The 18,281-nt window shown below is 37.0% G+C and overlaps 1 protein-coding gene across 2 annotated transcripts in view; it reads right to left on the bottom strand.

Annotated features, from left to right (window-relative positions):
- SNX7 (sorting nexin 7) overlaps positions 1-18,281 on the bottom strand; it is a 125,534-nt gene that overhangs the window by 46,399 nt on the left and 60,854 nt on the right. For both annotated transcript variants that reach the window (XM_043964146.1, XM_043964145.1), the window contains exon 7: positions 13,866-13,952. In XM_043964146.1, coding sequence (XP_043820081.1) covers positions 13,866-13,952 — 87 coding nt within the window. The remainder of the gene's footprint in view (positions 1-13,865; positions 13,953-18,281) is intronic.

Raw genomic sequence — 18,281 nt, 5'->3', positions numbered from 1 at the left:
GCAATTTCCCTAGTCATTGTTTCTTCTCTTTACATAATTCTTGTCTGTCTCTGAATACAAGTATCTAGAACAAAGGTAGATAATGTACTCTACAACAAATGCCATTGAAACTGATAGTTTGTTAGAACAATAATAATTTATAAATATATATTCAATAGTCTATATTAACAGTCCTTAAATATGAAAAAATTCTGCATAATAAGAATCTACAAGGATGGAGAGTGGGGCTTGATGTCTGCAATATGGCCATATTAAATATTAAGCTTTGTTCAAAAAAAGACATTTGAGAAGGTGTACTTCACCCTCCCCCCAAAGAAGCACATCTTTTTGGTGAAATTGGTGTTAATGGGTATGGAATACTGCAAATCACATCACATTTTTCTAATATTTTAGTTTTTTTCCTGCCCTCCCCTGTCCCTTTTAAAACTAATGATAAGAAATACCTCTTTGGGAGGGGGTAGAAGTGGGGGGAAAAGAGACATAGAATGGGAAATGAGAGTGATGGAAAATCAAAAGACTAGTAAAAACTAATTTTTTAAAAAGTCACTCCATTTTAAATGAAAATAATATCTCATTCTTGACCATGTTCTTGTCCATTGCACTGCTCATATGATAATTTGCTGTCTCATTTAACTTACAATGCTTTGTATATACAAAGTATTTAATGCATGGTAGTTCTACTGTGTTTCTCATATTCCTGTGAAATTTAAATATAAGGGGCAAAGGAAAGGATTTCTTCACAGTTCCTGTATTTTTCTCAGAACCTAGAAAGTATTCCTTCAACTTTCCTCATAGTTTTGGTCTCAAATCTCTCCCAGAAGTAAAAATCAACCAATAACCAGGCTACCTGACCCAATCTTCTGGGATTCAGAAATTTGATGATAGAAAAAAAAATCAGAATAACACATCCTTAAAGTAAATGGTAATTTGCTCTGGGGAAAGAGGTTTCTATTCCACATAGAAGCACTTAATAAATGCTTGTGGGAGGACTGCATTTTCCTTATTGTGCTCAGAACACTTCTTTTTACTTGCTAATAGACTAACAGTCAATATCCAGAAATTCACAAGAGATAAATCCAAGAAGGGAGCCCAGGATAAAGCCCATGACTCCATATGTCTATACACAAATGCATAATGTATGGGTACTATGAAAGTGAACTAGAGAGATTAACACCAGGAAGCAAATTTTACCACAGAGGCATCTCAGAGAGTTGGAGGGATTAGAACAAAGATTTGGCTCTGAAAGAGTGTGCCTTATTCAAAAGGGAAATAGGGAAAAGAAGGGATACAATAGAATTGCATAATAAGCTCTAGCATCTTGGGAAGTTATTTTGGGAAGCATTTTGACAAAATCAACAGGGTGAGGGAAGTGAGAGTTTCATAAGAATATACTCCAAACCACATGGAGAGACTTAGGAATAGATGAGGATTTGGAACATAAAATTCACAAAGAGGCACAGTACAACTAAGGGGAATTAATTTATTCATGTATCTCCTGGAACTCTCTCTTTACCTGAAGAACAGCCAGTAATTTCTAGATTCACCCTAATGATAACTTTATTCTTCAAAAAGAAGAGAAAACAACAAGGAACTACTCTTTTAGACTGACAAGAAGGACCAAGTTGCTGGGCCATAATGATAGGAACCTTGGGGGCAAAATGGCTATGGCAACTTGGAGTTTATGATATAGAAAGCTGGGCAGTCTGACATGTATCCTTGTTTTGGGAGAAGAAATTTCAGGGGGTCCATAGAAAGCCCAGAGAGTAGCAACTCTTGTGCCGAAAATTCTATTGGGGAGGGCAGAAAGGATGACAAGCTGTCAAGAATGAAATTCTGAAAACAAAATGTCTATGTTCTCAAAATTGGGGATATAATAGTCAAGATACATTTATTATACTAGTCCTAGAATAATAAAAAGGAATCAATCAAAAAATAATAGTATTTACTTTGCCCTAGGCACTCTGGAGAATACAAGATATAGCCTCTCAACTAAGTTTCTCATTCATAGTGTGAGAATTGGAATGACACCCCCTGCTGGGAGGGAGATTATGAGCTCTGGCCTGAAAAGAAACCATGTGACTTTAGCGTCCAGAAATGACCTTTTCTGGGGTTTCGAAGGTCAGTTCAGTGTCAGAAAGTGATGTTTGCTTGTGGGTATTGTCAATCAAAGTTACCAGCCAATTAGCTTGGAACTGTGTGTGTGTGTGGATGGCCCTGTTTCCTTTTTCACAAGAGGTTCTGGGAGTAGCCGCTGAAGTGTTGGGGTTTTTGGGGATTCCTAACCTTGGTTTGGTGGGTCGGATGCTGGGGTCTCTTAGAGATAGTTAGATTTTTACCTTTCTCTCTCCTCACCAACTTCTTAGGCACTTTAGTAAATACTTAAAAGTCTAAACTTTTGCTAAAGCTTCTAATTTAAGTTGACCACTCGTTAGATTTCAGACATTATAGCTAGGATTTTAGCCCCTTACAATAGGAAACCTAAATGCAAAAGGAAATTTGGCTACCTTTTGGATTACCATACACAACATCTGTGCTAAACCATCATATCTGCTTTGAGTACAAACTTGAACACTGGTTCACAGCAACCTTGGAGATATCATTTCACAAAACATAGGATGGGAATTAGCAGGCATTCTGTCGGTGCTGTTGGTAAACCATTAAAGATGTACTACCAGAAACATGCATAGCATTCATTTTCTTTCACCAAAATAGCTATAAAAATGTGACTACGCCTCTTTCCCTGCTGCCTGCCCTCCAAACTGCTTTGCCCCCACACAAATGAAGCATGCATCAAATGTAGGCTGTAGGAAGCTGGGTTTCTCTGCACATTCTAAAATGACTTGCTCTCAAATGTGGTGACTTCATAATGCAAATTTCCATTGTCTGATAAAACATTTAGAATCAGTAAAAAATGTTCTGCCTCATCCCCACATATCTCACATCCAGCTTTCTGAAAAATTACCCAAGCACTTTGAAAATTGTCATCTGTAAAATATATGAGTCAGCGATCAGGTGTTGACTTACATTATGGATGGTGGCTTATGTTATGGATGTTCAATTAGCCACCTAAAGGATAATTTTCTTTCAGTTTACAACTCTTGATCCTTGACTTGATTTAGGGAACCTAGATTCACATTTCACATTATGAAAAAGGAACATGAAGTGTCTCTGAACTTTCAGTCAGATGAATCACCAACAGAAACAAAGCTTCAGGAAGTCTCAAAGGTTACCAGGAAAATGTTTCCTTTATCTATGGGATAATCTTCCCTTTATCTCTAGGGAATTGAATTCTATGTTAAGGATATTCAGAACTGTAAAAGCTACTTTTGATTTCTTATAAACCAGGAGTTTGTACTGAGTTGAAATCTGGGTACTATTAATGTATGTGCGTACATATGCATACATACATATATGTAGACATGCATGTATGTGTGTATACATATATAGATAACTACATTTCAATATAATCAACTTCTTTTGTAATCCCACATATTTATTTTATTTAAAAACATTGTTTTGAAAAGGAGTCCATACACTTCATCATCAGATTGCCAAGAGTTTCCATGACCAAAAACGAAAAGGTTAAGAACCCCTTTTATAAGCCTTTTTGCTGCTATTGAATAAACAAAATTCTCCTAAGATTCCCCCCCCCCCCAGAATATAATTCACAGAGCACTACATTAGGGAATCCTGGACGGTGGTATAACTTAACTCTGGCACAGCTCTTATTTTCAAACTTCAAATTCCAGGTATAACACATATTTAGAGAAAAGTCATGCTTCATGCCCCTGAAGAGCTTCAATTTGTTATTTAAATATGATATATGTTCCATTAGCGATAAAAATAATCTATTCTTCTCAATTAGAATAGTAGCTCAATAATTTAGAAATCTATATTTTAATCTGCATGATACTCCTCTTTCTACTGAAGTAAGATCACAACCTCTCTCTAAGTTAGAAGAGTTGCTGGGCTAGAAAAAATGTGAACACTCTGTAGGCACTCTGGTAATGTGATGCCCCAAACTCATGCAGGGTAGACTACAGAAAAAACATGTATGACCTGGCACTGCCTTTCCACCTTGGCTGGAACAGAAAGATCTTGAGCTCTACTGAAAGAGCTTGGGAGATCCTGTGGTCACCTCCACCCCATAATAAGGTGAAGGAGAAAGACCAACAGAAGAGGAATCCATTATAATACTCCATAAATGGGAATGCCCATGTGTACCTATAGACCAACAAATAATGAAGTAACAGAATCAGAGTTTCCACCTTTAAGCTTCTGTTTGGGGATAAAATAAATATTCTATGAAAATGTCGGTTTCAGAAACATTCCCATGCTAGTCTCTACCCGATGCCATTGCTGTCCATTTCAGATCTATCATTTCCAGAAGGCAGAAGGAGCTGCACCTTGCTTTTCAATGCACTCAGGAACTTAAGAGGCACTTCTGGATGAGGCAGAGCAGGTACTGGTTCAAAGATACTGGTCAAGCAGGGCTAGAAGCTTCTGAACAAATATGGCATCTGAACAGTCTGCTGAACTTAGCTTGTTGAGCTTAAAGTCAGGAAGACCCGAGTTTCACTTCCACACCAAGACATCTATTCACTAGACAGACATGAGCAAGTCATAGAATGGCTATGAATTTCATTTTCCTTATTTGTAAAATATGGATATAATCAATGCATTAATCTACCTCACAAGATTGTTGGGAAGTTCATATGAACTAACATATGTAAAGTACCTTGCAGAAATCAAGGATACACATAGATGCATATATGTAGAAGTCATTATCATCATCATGGATCATGTCTTATATTTGATGGAATTCAGGCAGAAACAATGCAGGGACAAGTTGCTATCCCACTATAGCCCTCTTATATATAATGCTAAATGAACTATTACACAGGTAGCCAAAAATGATTTCTTCTTGTAGTTTAATAAATTATTGAGATATGAGCTCATGTTCTGTCGAAGTCTCTTTGAGACAACTCCAGTAGTGGACAGAATAAGAACAATATTTACTTTACCTATTTCCATGAGGTTTTGATTTTTTTATTGGGATGCTATGTTTTGAGGACATTCGATGTAACTAATAGTATAACAAAATTTATTTAAAGCAGAGATTTAAAATTTTATTAATAAGAGTAGTAGTGAAATCCATAAATTCATATTGAAACCAGTAGGATTATAGAATCGATTTTCCTTTAGCACAATAAATACACTGAGAAAAAGCCCAGATTTTTATCACCAGATCAATTTCTCAGGGACTCTATACATTTTGCTAAATGTCAAAAGCAGTCATTTATATTAAGATGCCTCATGAGGGGGACAAAACGAAACAGCTCATCCATTCAAAACATTGAAGTCACAGCAAACATACAGCATAACTGAACATTATAAATTTCCCTTATTTATTTTATAGCTAAATGGTGAAGGGAATAAGATATTTTCAAAACAGAAATTCTGCTTTTGAAAACTAGTAAAACTATACCTCCTTGTAGACATCTCCAAATTTTTCTTCTCTGAGTTTTTCCCATGACCTTTATTTCCATTATCAAACAACAAAAATTAAGTCATTTTGCAGGTACTACTAGCACATCCACTTTCACTGAAGAAATCCATATGCCATACTACCTCTCCATTGAATATCATTTGAAACACTCCATATCAAGCATTTTTATATTTGTTCTGATGTGACCTTATCTAACCTCATCCTACCATGCTCCTTCATGTCATTTTCTTCTTACTCATTAAATACTCAAAATTTTCAAGCAAGGTGAGACAGTAAAGGTGATAATGTCTTTAACAAAGTTGTTGTTCTTATCTTTCTATTAAGACTCAGTAGCCTTGGGAAGAAGAGGGTTTAGGGAATATGAGACCTGTCTTCATTTACTAGAAGAATTGTCATATAAAAGTGGACTTAGACCTCTCCTTAGGGTCAAATTGCAGAGATAGAAACAACAAATGGAAGTTAAAGAAAGGTAGATTTAGGATTCAATTATTCAATGGCCTTGCATGTAGTGGATAGTAGTCACTATCAATAGTCATTAAAATGATCTAAATCACTATTGATTAGAGAAACTCAAATTAAAACAACTCTGATACTCATCAGATTGGCTAATGTGACAGAAAAGGAAAATTACAAATGCTAGAGGATATGGAAAATGGGGACACTAATGCATTGTTGGTAGAGTTGTGAACTGGTCCAACCATTCTAGAGAAGAATCTGGAACTATACCCAAAGGGCTATAAAATCATGCATATCCTTTGATCCAGAAATACCACCACTAGGTCTCTGAGAGAGAGGGGGGGGGGGAAGGATCCATATGTCCAAATATGTTTATAGCAGCTCTTTATGACATAGCAAAGAATTGGAAACTGAGGGGATGCCCATCAATTGGGGAATGGATGAACAGGTTGTGATACATGATTGTGAATGAAATACTATTGATGAAATGATAAAGGAGATAGTTTCAGGAAAACCTGGAAATAATTAAATGAACTGATACAAAGTAAAGTGAGAAGAACTAGTTGAACATTGTACACAGTAACAGCAACATTGTAATGATAATCAACTGTAAGAGACTTAACTACTCTGAGCAATACAATGATACATAATTATGAAGGACTTAATGATGAAAACTGTTATCCACCTCTACAAAGAAAACTAATGGGCCCTCAGTGCAGAATAGCACATATTTTTTCTTGCTTTTTTTTTTTTTGCAATATGGCTAATGTGGAAATATTTTCATGACTTCATATATACAATGTGTATTGTATTTCTTGTCTTCTCAATAGATGGGGGAGTAGTGGAGGGATTGAGAGAATTTGGAACTGAAAAGAAAAAGGTTTCTTTCTTTCTTTTTAGAAAAACAAACTATATACAGGAAATACAGGAAGTAATCAACACATGGAAGGGACTAGAATTGAGATAGTTTGGGAAAGACTTCCTGGAGAAGAAGGGATTTTAGCTGAGACTTTAAGGAAGACAGAGATGAGGAAAGAGAGCATTCCAGGTATGGAGGGCTGGACAATGAAAATGCTGTTGTGCATTCTTCATTTCCCTCCAGCTGCTCTGCTTGTTTCTAACTCCAGGAACATCAATCTTCTCCTTTCACCTTTCAGCTGCCTTTTGTATTATCTTCCCCCATTGGATTGGAAGCTCCCAGATGGCAGGAACTATCTTTTTCTTATTTGTATCCCGAGTACTTATCACAATGCCTGGAACACAGTAGGTCCTTTGTGTTTACTGACTATTTACTCTATGTCTGAAGAAAGTGTTTTACGTGAGGAATAGTGAAGAGGCCATTGTCACTGGATTGCAGATGAGATTATGCGGAAGAGACTATAGTATAAAAAGACTGGAAAGGTAAGAAAGGTTCAGGTTATGTAGGGCTTTAAATAGCAAATAGAAGATTTTGTATTTGACCCTGAGGGTAATAGGGAGCCACTGGAGTATATGAAATTGGTGAGGTGGTATGTGCTATGGTCAGTTCTATATTTTAAGAACTGAAGTTTGACAGCTGAGTAGAGAATGGCCTGGAGTGAAGAGAGGTGAGGCAGGAAGATCAATCAGCTGGTTATTACAATAGTCCAGCAGTGAGGTGATAAGGGCCTTCAACAGAATGGGGCAGTGTCAGAGAAAAGGAGGAGTGTGAGAAATGTTATAAAGGTAGAAATGAAAGAATTTGTCAACTGATGGCATAGTGGGAGTGAGAGTGACTAAATACATATTTGTCTATATATACATATTTATATATGCACTCATATGTATACAAATACATACCCATATATTTTATATATACTTGAATACATATACACATATGCATATATCCAAATACCCCTTGAGAGTAGAAATGGGAACTCTCATTTGAAGATTGTTCTATTCAGAACTAGTTCGGAGATAAGCAAGCACATATTTGAAAATATAATGGTACAGGAAGACCAGGATAATAGGGCTTCAAAGTTTTGACTTTTGCCTAAATTTATGTTAATAAAATAATTCCAAGAGCATTTTATTTGACGAGGCAATGAGGGTTAAGTGACTTGCCCAGGGTCACACAGCTAGTGAGTATCAAGTGTCTGAGGTCAGATTTGAACTCCTGAGTCCAGGGCCAGTGCTCTAACCACTGTGCCACCTAGATGCCCCCAAGGGCATTTTTAAAGTGGAATAATAAAAAATAAACAAATCACCTCAATTGAATTACTAATGTCTTAACTAGATCTGCCAATTCTGTCTTTTAGTGTAATCAAGTGTTTATTTTGGTAAAATTAAAACAGTCAAGATGGGCCTTACTGACTCATAGCTGAAATTGACAGACACATTTATCTATAGAACTGTATGTAGATGTATAAAAGTGAAGAATGCTATTATAGAAAGGGATCTGGAAACTCGGTCTGTAAATAATAGCTAAGCCATGTGACAGAGTGGAAAAAGTTTTTCTCAGTTTTCTTGTCTGTAACATGGGATGATAATAATAAACATATTACTTTCATATACCATTTTGTTTGTTTTGTTTGGGTTTTTTTGTTTGTTTTTGTGGGGCAATGGGGGTTAAGTGACTTGCCCAGGGTCACACAGCTAGTAAGTGTCAAGTGTCTGAGGCCGGATTTGGACTCAGGTCCTCCTGACTCCAGGGCCAGTGGTCTCTCCACTGCGCCACCTAGCTGCCCCCATATAGCATTTTAGAAAGTAAAGTATTCTCTTTCCTCATTAACCTGTAAAGTCAGGAGTCTCATTTATTTGTTTTGTTACTTTTGTCCATCAAGTGACTTCACTAAAGAATTCACTTGAGGAAATGTATTCTACAAAAGCAGATCTATAACTTTGACCTTTAATTTATGAAAATTTCCTTGGGATACTGACAGGATAAGTGACTTGCTCAGGGTGACACAGACAATATATATGCCAAGGAAAACTTGAATTCTGGTCTTCCAGGCTCCAAGACATTTCTTCTATTCATTATTTCATGCTGCCTCTAAGACAAATCCATTAACTTTTCTGGGCCTCAGTTGTTGTTTCTTTTTTTATAGCATAGTGATGATAATAATAAAGTCACATTTATTTAGCATATTAAAGAAGGGAAAGCCCTTTCCCCCCTCATAACCGCCCTGTGAGGAAGGTAGTGTATTATAATCCTCATTTCACAGATAAGGAAACTGAGGCACAGAGAAGTTCAGTTATTTATCCAGATTATACAACTAGTAAGCATTAGTGAGAGACATACAGAATAGGCAGAAGGTAAAAATAGAGGAAAAAGCTCTGGAATCTGAGGAAAGCAGGGAAAAGGCCTCCTACAGATATAGGGATTTGAATTGAGTCCTAAAGGAAGACCAGAAATCTAAAGGGAAGAGGTAGGTAGGAACACCATTCTTAGCACAGTCCTACAGACTCATCTGAGAAGTAATTTTTTTCAGGGTCACACAGAATGTGTAAGAGGACAGACATGAACCCAGGTCTTTGTGATTTCAATATAAGCTCTCTCTACTCAGTATACCACATTATCTCTTACCCTTACATTGTTCAGTTGTACCCTACTCTTTTCATGACCCCATTTGAGGTTTTCTAGGCAAAGATACTAGAGTGATTTGCCATTTCCTTCTCCAGCTACCTTACCTTATTAAGCACTTCATACATTTTTGTTAGATCAGATTGGGCTTGGACTACAAAGTACCTCAGGAAACAGGAACACAATTTCTGGCCACTCATTCTAATAGAGTTGAGTCAGACACTTAAGTAAGGAAACATCAGCACTACAGGAACACTACAATGAAGAGTGCTCAACTTAAACATCTTAAAAGTCAGGAAATAGATATCTTCCTAACTAATCTTGGCTCATGTACCTCACTTCCCATAGTTCACCAACCCTGAAATTGTTGACAGATATATCTATAGAAACAAAGTCCTTATAATGCCACCAATTATATGTATGAATTTCAATAAACTAATTACTATTTTTTTTCTCAACACCTTGATTTAACCAATGCAGGAAACTCAGTGTGGAAACTACTTTCACTGATGACTTATAGTTTAAGAGACTGGGTGGTAGCTAGGTGGATTCAGGAGGACCTGAGTTCAAATCTGACCTCAAACACTTGGCACTTACTAGCTGTGTGACCCTGGGCAAGTCATTTAACCCTCATTGCCCCACCAAAAAAAAAAAAAAGATTGGAATGGAACATTGGAGGGTTAGGTGACTTGATCAGGGTAACATAACTAATATGTGGCAGAAGCAAGACTTAACCCTTGATTTTCCTAATCCCAAGGACAGCTCTCTATCCACTATGCCATTGCAGCATATCAAGCTAAAAGATACCAAGACTAAAGCCAGTTGTTATAAAAGAGTTAGGAAGTCAGGATGACCAAAGATTTAACCATTCATCTATGGTTCTCTTACTTGTCTGACAAAAGGTTGACTGATGTAGTTGATGTGACCTCTTGAAAGATGCAGCATTGTAGGACTGGGCCAGTCATTATGGCTCCATCTCTCCTTTCTTAAAGGGCTATAACCATCAGCAATGCCCCTCTGGGTATTAGTGCTTTCCTGTGAATGTGTCTATGCATACTGATCTTGCTGTCTTTGGCAGGCTTTGGTGGGAGGTCCTAAGAGCAGACCCAGCAGGGGATCTAAAGATACAGCCCCAGGGTTATCTCCAAACTAGCTCTGCCAAGGTTGTCATGGAAATCAACCAGTCTATTTGCAGTTCCTTGCCAGGGTCACCATAGTGATTACATGGGAGCTGCTCCCTCACTCAACCTTACTGGGGTGGGTTGCCATGGTTACCTACTACTTCTGAGAGTAACCAAGGCCAGCTTATTCCCAGTGTAACTCTGGTAGGCTCTTCCCCTCAGGAAAAAGGAAAGAAATGCCTTAAATGTTTGAAATATATAGATGCCTAAACACTAAGCATTTATTTGTTCCTATAAAGGTTTTTTTTTTTAATGTTTTGGGATTATTTTGATCTTGTGTTCATCGTGAGCAAAAATATGTACTGCATATATCACACTTGAAATTATCTCCTGACTTCCTCCTACTCTTCTATCTCTACCTACTGAATTTTTTTCTTTTTTTTCCTAGAGCTAAAGCTTTTGCTGATCCACATGTGATATTCCTCAAATCTTTCAACCCACTCTATTCTGTGCTTCTCTAATACAGTTAGGAAAAAAGCATTTATTAAACAGCTACTATGTGCCAATAGTTTTACTAAGCATTGTGGGTACAAAAATAAAAGCAAAGGCAATCTCTACTCTCAAAGAAGTTACATTCTAATTGGGGGAGAAAACAAATAAAAGTGAATGGTGTCAGAAAAGGGGTCTTTTGGTTTGGAAAGTTACTGAAGTTGGTTAGTGGAGTCATGGAAATGTGGGTCAATAGAATCTTCCTAAAAGTAAAGATAGTATTGATTTGATTGTTGATCTAGAATGGGAAAGGGGGACAAAGTAGGTACACAGTTACAAGGCAGTTGGCAAGGTGATGGGATAGTAGAATAAAACATGACTAAAGACCACCAATAATAGTAGACCTTGAGACATTTTCACCAAATAGTTCAGCCTTTAAGATTGAAAGGATTAAGTCTTCAGGATATAGTTTCTGGTCCTGGGAATATGGCAGATGGCAAGAAGGTTGTGAAGGGAATATTATTCTTTTTTGTTCTGGAGTGTGAAGCTGTGACTTGATCAATATAGAGAACTATTATTGTGCTAACCTCCACCAAAGCATTACCGGTTACCCATGCAATTTACCATCTTAAAACACTGAATGGGACATCAAGAAGTTAAGCATCTTGCCTATTATAATATAGTTAATGTGTCAGAATCATGACTTGAATCCAAATCTTCTTCACTCTAAAGGCTGGCCCTGTATCCAGGAAGCCAAACTTTTCTTCCACATCATAATTATAGTATATGTTTTATTTCTGTGTCATATCACCTTTCCCTAATAAACTATAATCAAGGGATGCTTTTCATTTTGGTTTTTGTACCTCTGGTGTTCAAAGTTCCCTGAACAAAAGATTCACTTTATAAATCTGTACCTGATTGATTTGAATTTGGCCGATGCATTTCATTTGGTAATCCTGTAGAGACACAAATTCTCTGGGTATCCTGTCATCTATTCAATTTGAAGGAAGACTGACCTCTTGGTAAATCTTTCAAGCCCAAATCTGAATTGTTCATAATAATGATGATGAAAAATAATTCTTTCCTGTTCTTTAAAAAAACACACAAAAAGCTCCAAACAAGGACTGTTACCAGACCCCTACACACACACCAAAAAAAAAGGCATAAAATGCTTTTCTTTGGCCATGACTCAGAGAAATTTAAGTCAAAAATACATGCTGACAAATAGCCCAAAATGCTTGGATAAGATATGTCTATATAGCAAAAGCAAAGTATCAGGGCTAGCCATAGTTAATGCAAAACATTATTGGGAGAAAAGGTCACTCTCTTTGAGTAGAGAAAACCTAACCACATTGGAATAAAACCATTTTTTCCAGTATTTGAATTTGGGGAAAATCCCAAGTACAATTTTCCTTTTCATTTGAAAAATCTGCATACTGCAGTCAGTGTTCATTGGAAGCAAATCTATATCTGAGTCATCAGAATGCCTTTTGGGAGCAAATACTTACGGTTTCAAGCTGTCTTACAGAACTTTTCTGTGAGACTTGAAAATACCCTCAGAATTACTTATTCCAGTCAAACGACAAATCTTAAATATGGAGGGGAAAAAGCAGCTTGAAAGTGCATCACCAATGAGATCCATTCTTTATAATGTCCTCTCACAAAAGAGTTGTGAAAGTATCTGAGTATTTGACAAAGAGAATTCCTCTTTTGCATAAGAAGCCCAATTGATTTGGACAAAAAAGCTCTTCTTGCTGTCTCCCTTTTCTTCCAGGCCCTACCTTTTACTTAAAAAGTGAAGTACTCCCATATGACCAAAGGAATTATATTATCATTCCCTGAAAGATTTCCCCATCTTTCATTCCCTGTTTGTACTCTGATTTCCTCATTGACACTCCATCCAAAGGTAAAACAAAAGATGATTTCTCCATCAAAGAAAATGCTTCTACACACTGGCCATACTCTAACAGTCCTACATTGTGCAGTGTTTCTCTATTCCTTGAAAACTAGATTAAACAGTTTTCTTGGCTGAGCTATGGTTTGAATCAAGTGTAGCTTGGCTGTTTTTATTCTTTCTTTTTTTTTCTTTTTTTTGGCGGGGCAATGGAGGTTAAGTGACTTGCGCAGGGTCACACAGCTAGTAAGTGTCAAGTGTCTGAGGCCGGATTTGAACTCAGGTACTCCTGAATCCAGGGCCAGTGCTTTATCCACTGCACCACCTAGCTGCCCCTGTTTTTATTCTTTCTTAACATGAAAGGATCCCACACAACTAGGATCAGAATCAATTAGTATGTTTATGATTAGGCAGGGACTTCTGTTTTGTCCTGTTGTTTGTTTCTTGTTTTTTGGTTTTTTTTTAGTGAGGCAATTGGGGTTAAGTGACTTGCCCAGGGTCACACAGCTAGTAAGTGTTAAGTGTCTGAGGCAGGATTTGAACTCAGGTACTCCTGATTCCAGGGCCAGTGCTCTATCCACTGCGCCACCTAGCTACCCCGTGTTTTGTCCTGTTTTTAAGCAACGTCCTCAGACACTCATTAAGCATAGAAGACAACTAGAATCTGGCCCCACAGAATCATAATGTAACTTTCTCATTTGATAATCAAAATACATTAGGCTGTCTGGTAACTTTTTAATCCTACAAAAAAAAAAGGCTCCCAAAATGATTAATGGAGATGGATTTAATGTATTGCTTACAAACACTTAAAGTTCAAAACTCTATATGATTAGAAGAATAAATCTGAAAACTTACCAACTCCTTTTCAGCCTTTCTGTTGGTCAAAGCTTCAACTTTGGAATCCAGTTCTGCTTGAATTTGGTCTCTTCTTTTCAAAACTCCCTTTATATTAAAACATGCATATAAAAATATTGCACTTCATTTGGTGGATTGTTTCAACAATCATCTTATGAAATAAAATTAATGAGCATTTCACTAATGTAGACTATCAGGGTAGTGGGGTGGTGTGGGGTGGGGCAGGGAGAAGGATTAACAATATAGTTCCCTGGTTGTTTGTTTTGTTCTGTTTCTAGAATTTAAGGTTTTTATCAATGCGATCCAAATTCAAATTCTTAGTTAAAGAATGCCTTTTAAGAAAGCCAGCATGGCATGGTAAATTGAGGTCTGGACTTGGAGTCAGGAAAGTTCAGATGTGAATTCTGCTTCTGACACTGAGTAGCTGCACAAACAAGGGCAAACTATTTAACTTCTACAAGCCTCAGTTTCCTCATTTGGAAGTTGGACTGTAAATGGCCTGTAAGTTCTAAATCTAGTTCTATGAACTTCTGGTGCCTTTTTTAAAAAAAATTCCCTATTAAAAAGTTAACTTGAAAATAAGGACTTCACAGTTTGTTTCTTCAAATCCATTCCATTCTAAGAGATTTTCTGATACACATATTTGTCTTGTTTGAATGTAATCAAGTGCATCTGCTTATGAAACATTGAAGTTGTCAGGAAAATGGGCTATAAGTTTCGAATAGGAATGCACAAAGGCTTTGAGGACTATCAGAAAATAGCAACCTCCAAAATTAAGTCTAATAAAAACCAACAGTATAGGATGGATTAGCAGAAGTAACTGGGCCTAAGAGGTGACTTGTGCCAATGTTGCTACTACATTAGAATAGTTCTGAACATTAGAATGGTTCTGAAACCAAGCCTTGAGGGTACCAATTTAATGTACAGTTTTTAAAAAATAAATTGTGATCTACATCGTGGTATTGAAAATAAAGGAAATGTTGCCTTGTGGGTGACAGGCACAAGCTGTGAGCTCAATTTTAACAAAAATTTATCTCTAAAACCCAATCAAGAATATCAATGTGTTTCCTAGTATCTTCTCAAGAATAGTAATAGAACATAATTTATTACAAATGAAGTCAACCGCATTGTAAAAAATGCCCAAGAGACTGTAACTATAAAAAGCACATGCCTATATATTATATGTAAAAACATTTGTATGTGTTTATTATACATGTACACACACTTGCATGATACATGTGTATAGCTACATGACACTATTATATATTGTGACGTTTAAAATCTAATGTGTGGTTGCCTTATGATGGTTGTGCCCTTGATAGTCTAAAAAGGGGCAGATTGAAAAGAGGATGAGGTCAAAGAGGGATAATGAGGTTTGGGGTTTTGGGGGGTCTTGGGGGGGGGGGGTTTACACATGCTGAGTTTGAGATATCTCCAAGACAACAGTTTGAAATGATCAATAGGTGGTTATTTGGAGATACTGTACAGGACTTAAGGAGAAGGAGTAAAACTGATACATAGTTTAGAGAGTCATTGGAATAGAAATGATAATAAAATCTGTGGAGCTGATGAGGTTACCAAGGGCAAAAGTCTATAGAAAGGAGAGAAGGCATAGGACAAAAATTCAGGGAACACCCACAGTTAGTGGTACATGAATTTATCATTCCGTGTAATCGAGAAGATTGAGAGGGAGAAGTCAGGACAATTAGAAGAGAACAATTTCATGAAAATCCAGGAGAGATTCTCTAGGACAAGATGATCAGTAGTTACAAAGGCTAAAAATGTCAGTAGATTTGGAGATTAAGAAATCATTGGTAAATTTGGAGAGAGAAGTTTCAGTTGAACAATGAGCACAAAGGCAAGACTGCAAAGGGTTTAGAAGAGACAAAGAAGAAATACAACCAATGACTGTAGACAGCTTTTTCAAGGATGAGAAAGGAAGGAAAGATATAGGACAGGCACACGTTTGGAACTGGCTCTAGGATAACATGATTTTATGGAAATATCCTTTAATTATATCCAATTCATTTTGTACTAACCACACACAATTTGGTTACTTTATAATTTAGTCTTGAAAAGGGACTCACTCATTTGGAAGGAACAGCATGTACAGCATACTAAGGTATCATCACTATGGCAACAATATTTTCCAAACCAGAAACTGGGACAAATGATATTCCTTTTGAAAAAAAGTCATCAAAAGTATACTTTCTTTTCTGAAACTGTGACTGTCCAAGAAGGTTCAGGACTGAGAGATAACACTTAATATATTTTTAAATTTGGAATTCTCAGTGGGCTGAGCAACAAAAGAGGGAAAACTTTGAGGAAACAACTGATACCACTTCTCAACTGTCATATATTCCCCTATAAATTAGTGGTAGTGGTAGCAGCAGCAGCAACAGCTCAAATTTACATACAAACTATGTATGCTTACAGTGGATGCTTACAATAGCCCTGGCAGGTAAGTGCTGCTATTATCCCCATTTTACAGATGAGGAGAAAACTGAGGTAGATACAGTTTAAGTGACTTGCTCAGAGTCACACAGCTAGTGTCTGGGGAAGGATTTGAATTCAGGCAGGGCTTCATGGCTCCAGGTCCAGCACTCTATCCACTGAGTCACCTGACTGCTTTCTGGTCCATCAATTGGCCATGATTTCTTGACCAAGAATCAATTTCTCAGAGCCTATATCTACCCTTGAGTGAATAGATAAAATCAAGTTCATAAGCCTATCAAACTAAGACCTAGAATCTGTTTTTTTTTAAGTTTTAAGCTAAACTGTATTTTATAAATGAATTGATTACTATTTATATATTAATGGCTATTACACCAGTTTGTTTGTTATTATCAATTCATATATATATATATATATATATATATATATATAAATCAGTAAGGTATTGACCATATATCTCCCTAACTTCTCATGGTCTCAGTCCTTCATACCTACATTGTCCTAAGAGGAAGAACTCTCACCAAGGGAGAGCATTCAGAGACAAGAGAGCTACCCAGGAGTGGCCAAGGGTTTTATCCTCTTTTGATAAAGGTGGGTCATTATACATTGATCAAAGCTAATTGGTTAGCATCGTTAAATTCCATTGGTTGACACAACTTGAGGGTGGTCTAAATTAAAATGAACTCTACAGATGACCTCAGGGAAGAGTATGCAAAAGGTGGAAGTGTGGAGTATCTAGGTGTGGTTCTTCACTGAGCTAGAAAAGAGTCTATCTTCATTTCTTTTGTTCCCTTGGACTTGTCCCAGACAAGAGCTGAACTTTCTGGAGTGGGGGGAGAAGAAAGGACTGAAACTGATCTCTGAGTCCCCCCAAGAAATCCATTATTAATAATTATTTTCTCACAAATCTTACCTGAGGGCATCATGCTATATCAGAACCAGTTTGTATAACTAGCTGACCTCTTTCCTGTCTCTCAATTTCATTAGCAATTATGCAATGATTTGTACTCCTCACACAGACACATACATAGAAACACACATAGATTGCTAATATTTATGGTCCGGTCACTCAACATCTCTAACATTCAGTTTCCTTATCTATAAAAAAGTGATATTATTATGTTGATTGCCTACTTCACAGGGGAACATGGATTTGAAAGTCAATGAAGGTGCTTCAAAGCACAATCCAAATTTTAGGAGTTACTGCCTATAAAAGAAAGCTATGCTCTGCCTTGAAAATCTGGGAACCTTACTGAGAAATGAAACAGTTGAAAAATTGAACTTTGATTTTAAAGGGCTAGAAACATGTTAAGACTATGAAAAAAGAGAATCAACCAGAGCCTATTTATTAAGTACCTACTCTGTGTCAGCTACTGAGCAAGATGCTGGGGATAAAAAGATAGAAATGAAATCGTCTCTGCTCTCAAGAAGCTTAAATTCTGGGTGGGGGAGGGGGAGAAACTATAGACACAACAAATTAGTATCTGACTATGTGTATATAAAAACTAAATTCAAGATAAGGTTTTTGTTTGTCTGTTTCTTTGGGGGGAGGGGGTTGGGGGGAGTAGGACTGACACCAGCACCAGAGGTTATAATGAAAGACCTTATGTTAGAGATGAAACCCAAGCTAAGATCCTGAAGAAAACTAAGGATTCTAAAGGACAAAGGGGAGGAAGGAGTCGATCTCAGGGACAGGAGATAGTGAAAAAACTGGTAGATGAGAGATAGAATTTCATGTGACAGGAAGACCGAGAAGACCAGTTTGGATAAACCAAAGAACAGAAAAGGCAGACAAGAGTCAGGTCATGTAGGGTCTTAAGTAACCAAGGAATCTGCATTTGTTTGGAAGATTCACAGAATTATTACATGTAAGGCTTATTAAAAGCTGGCAAGCTCACACTTCCAGAGAAATTTTCAGGTTGGAAATTGATAAGGCAAATGCTATATAACAAACAACTTTCC

The sequence above is a fragment of the Dromiciops gliroides genome, chromosome 4 (genome assembly GCF_019393635.1).
Source record: "Dromiciops gliroides isolate mDroGli1 chromosome 4, mDroGli1.pri, whole genome shotgun sequence".
Classification (NCBI taxonomy): Eukaryota; Metazoa; Chordata; class Mammalia; order Microbiotheria; family Microbiotheriidae; genus Dromiciops; species Dromiciops gliroides.
This window is presented reverse-complemented; position numbering and strand designations above follow the sequence as displayed.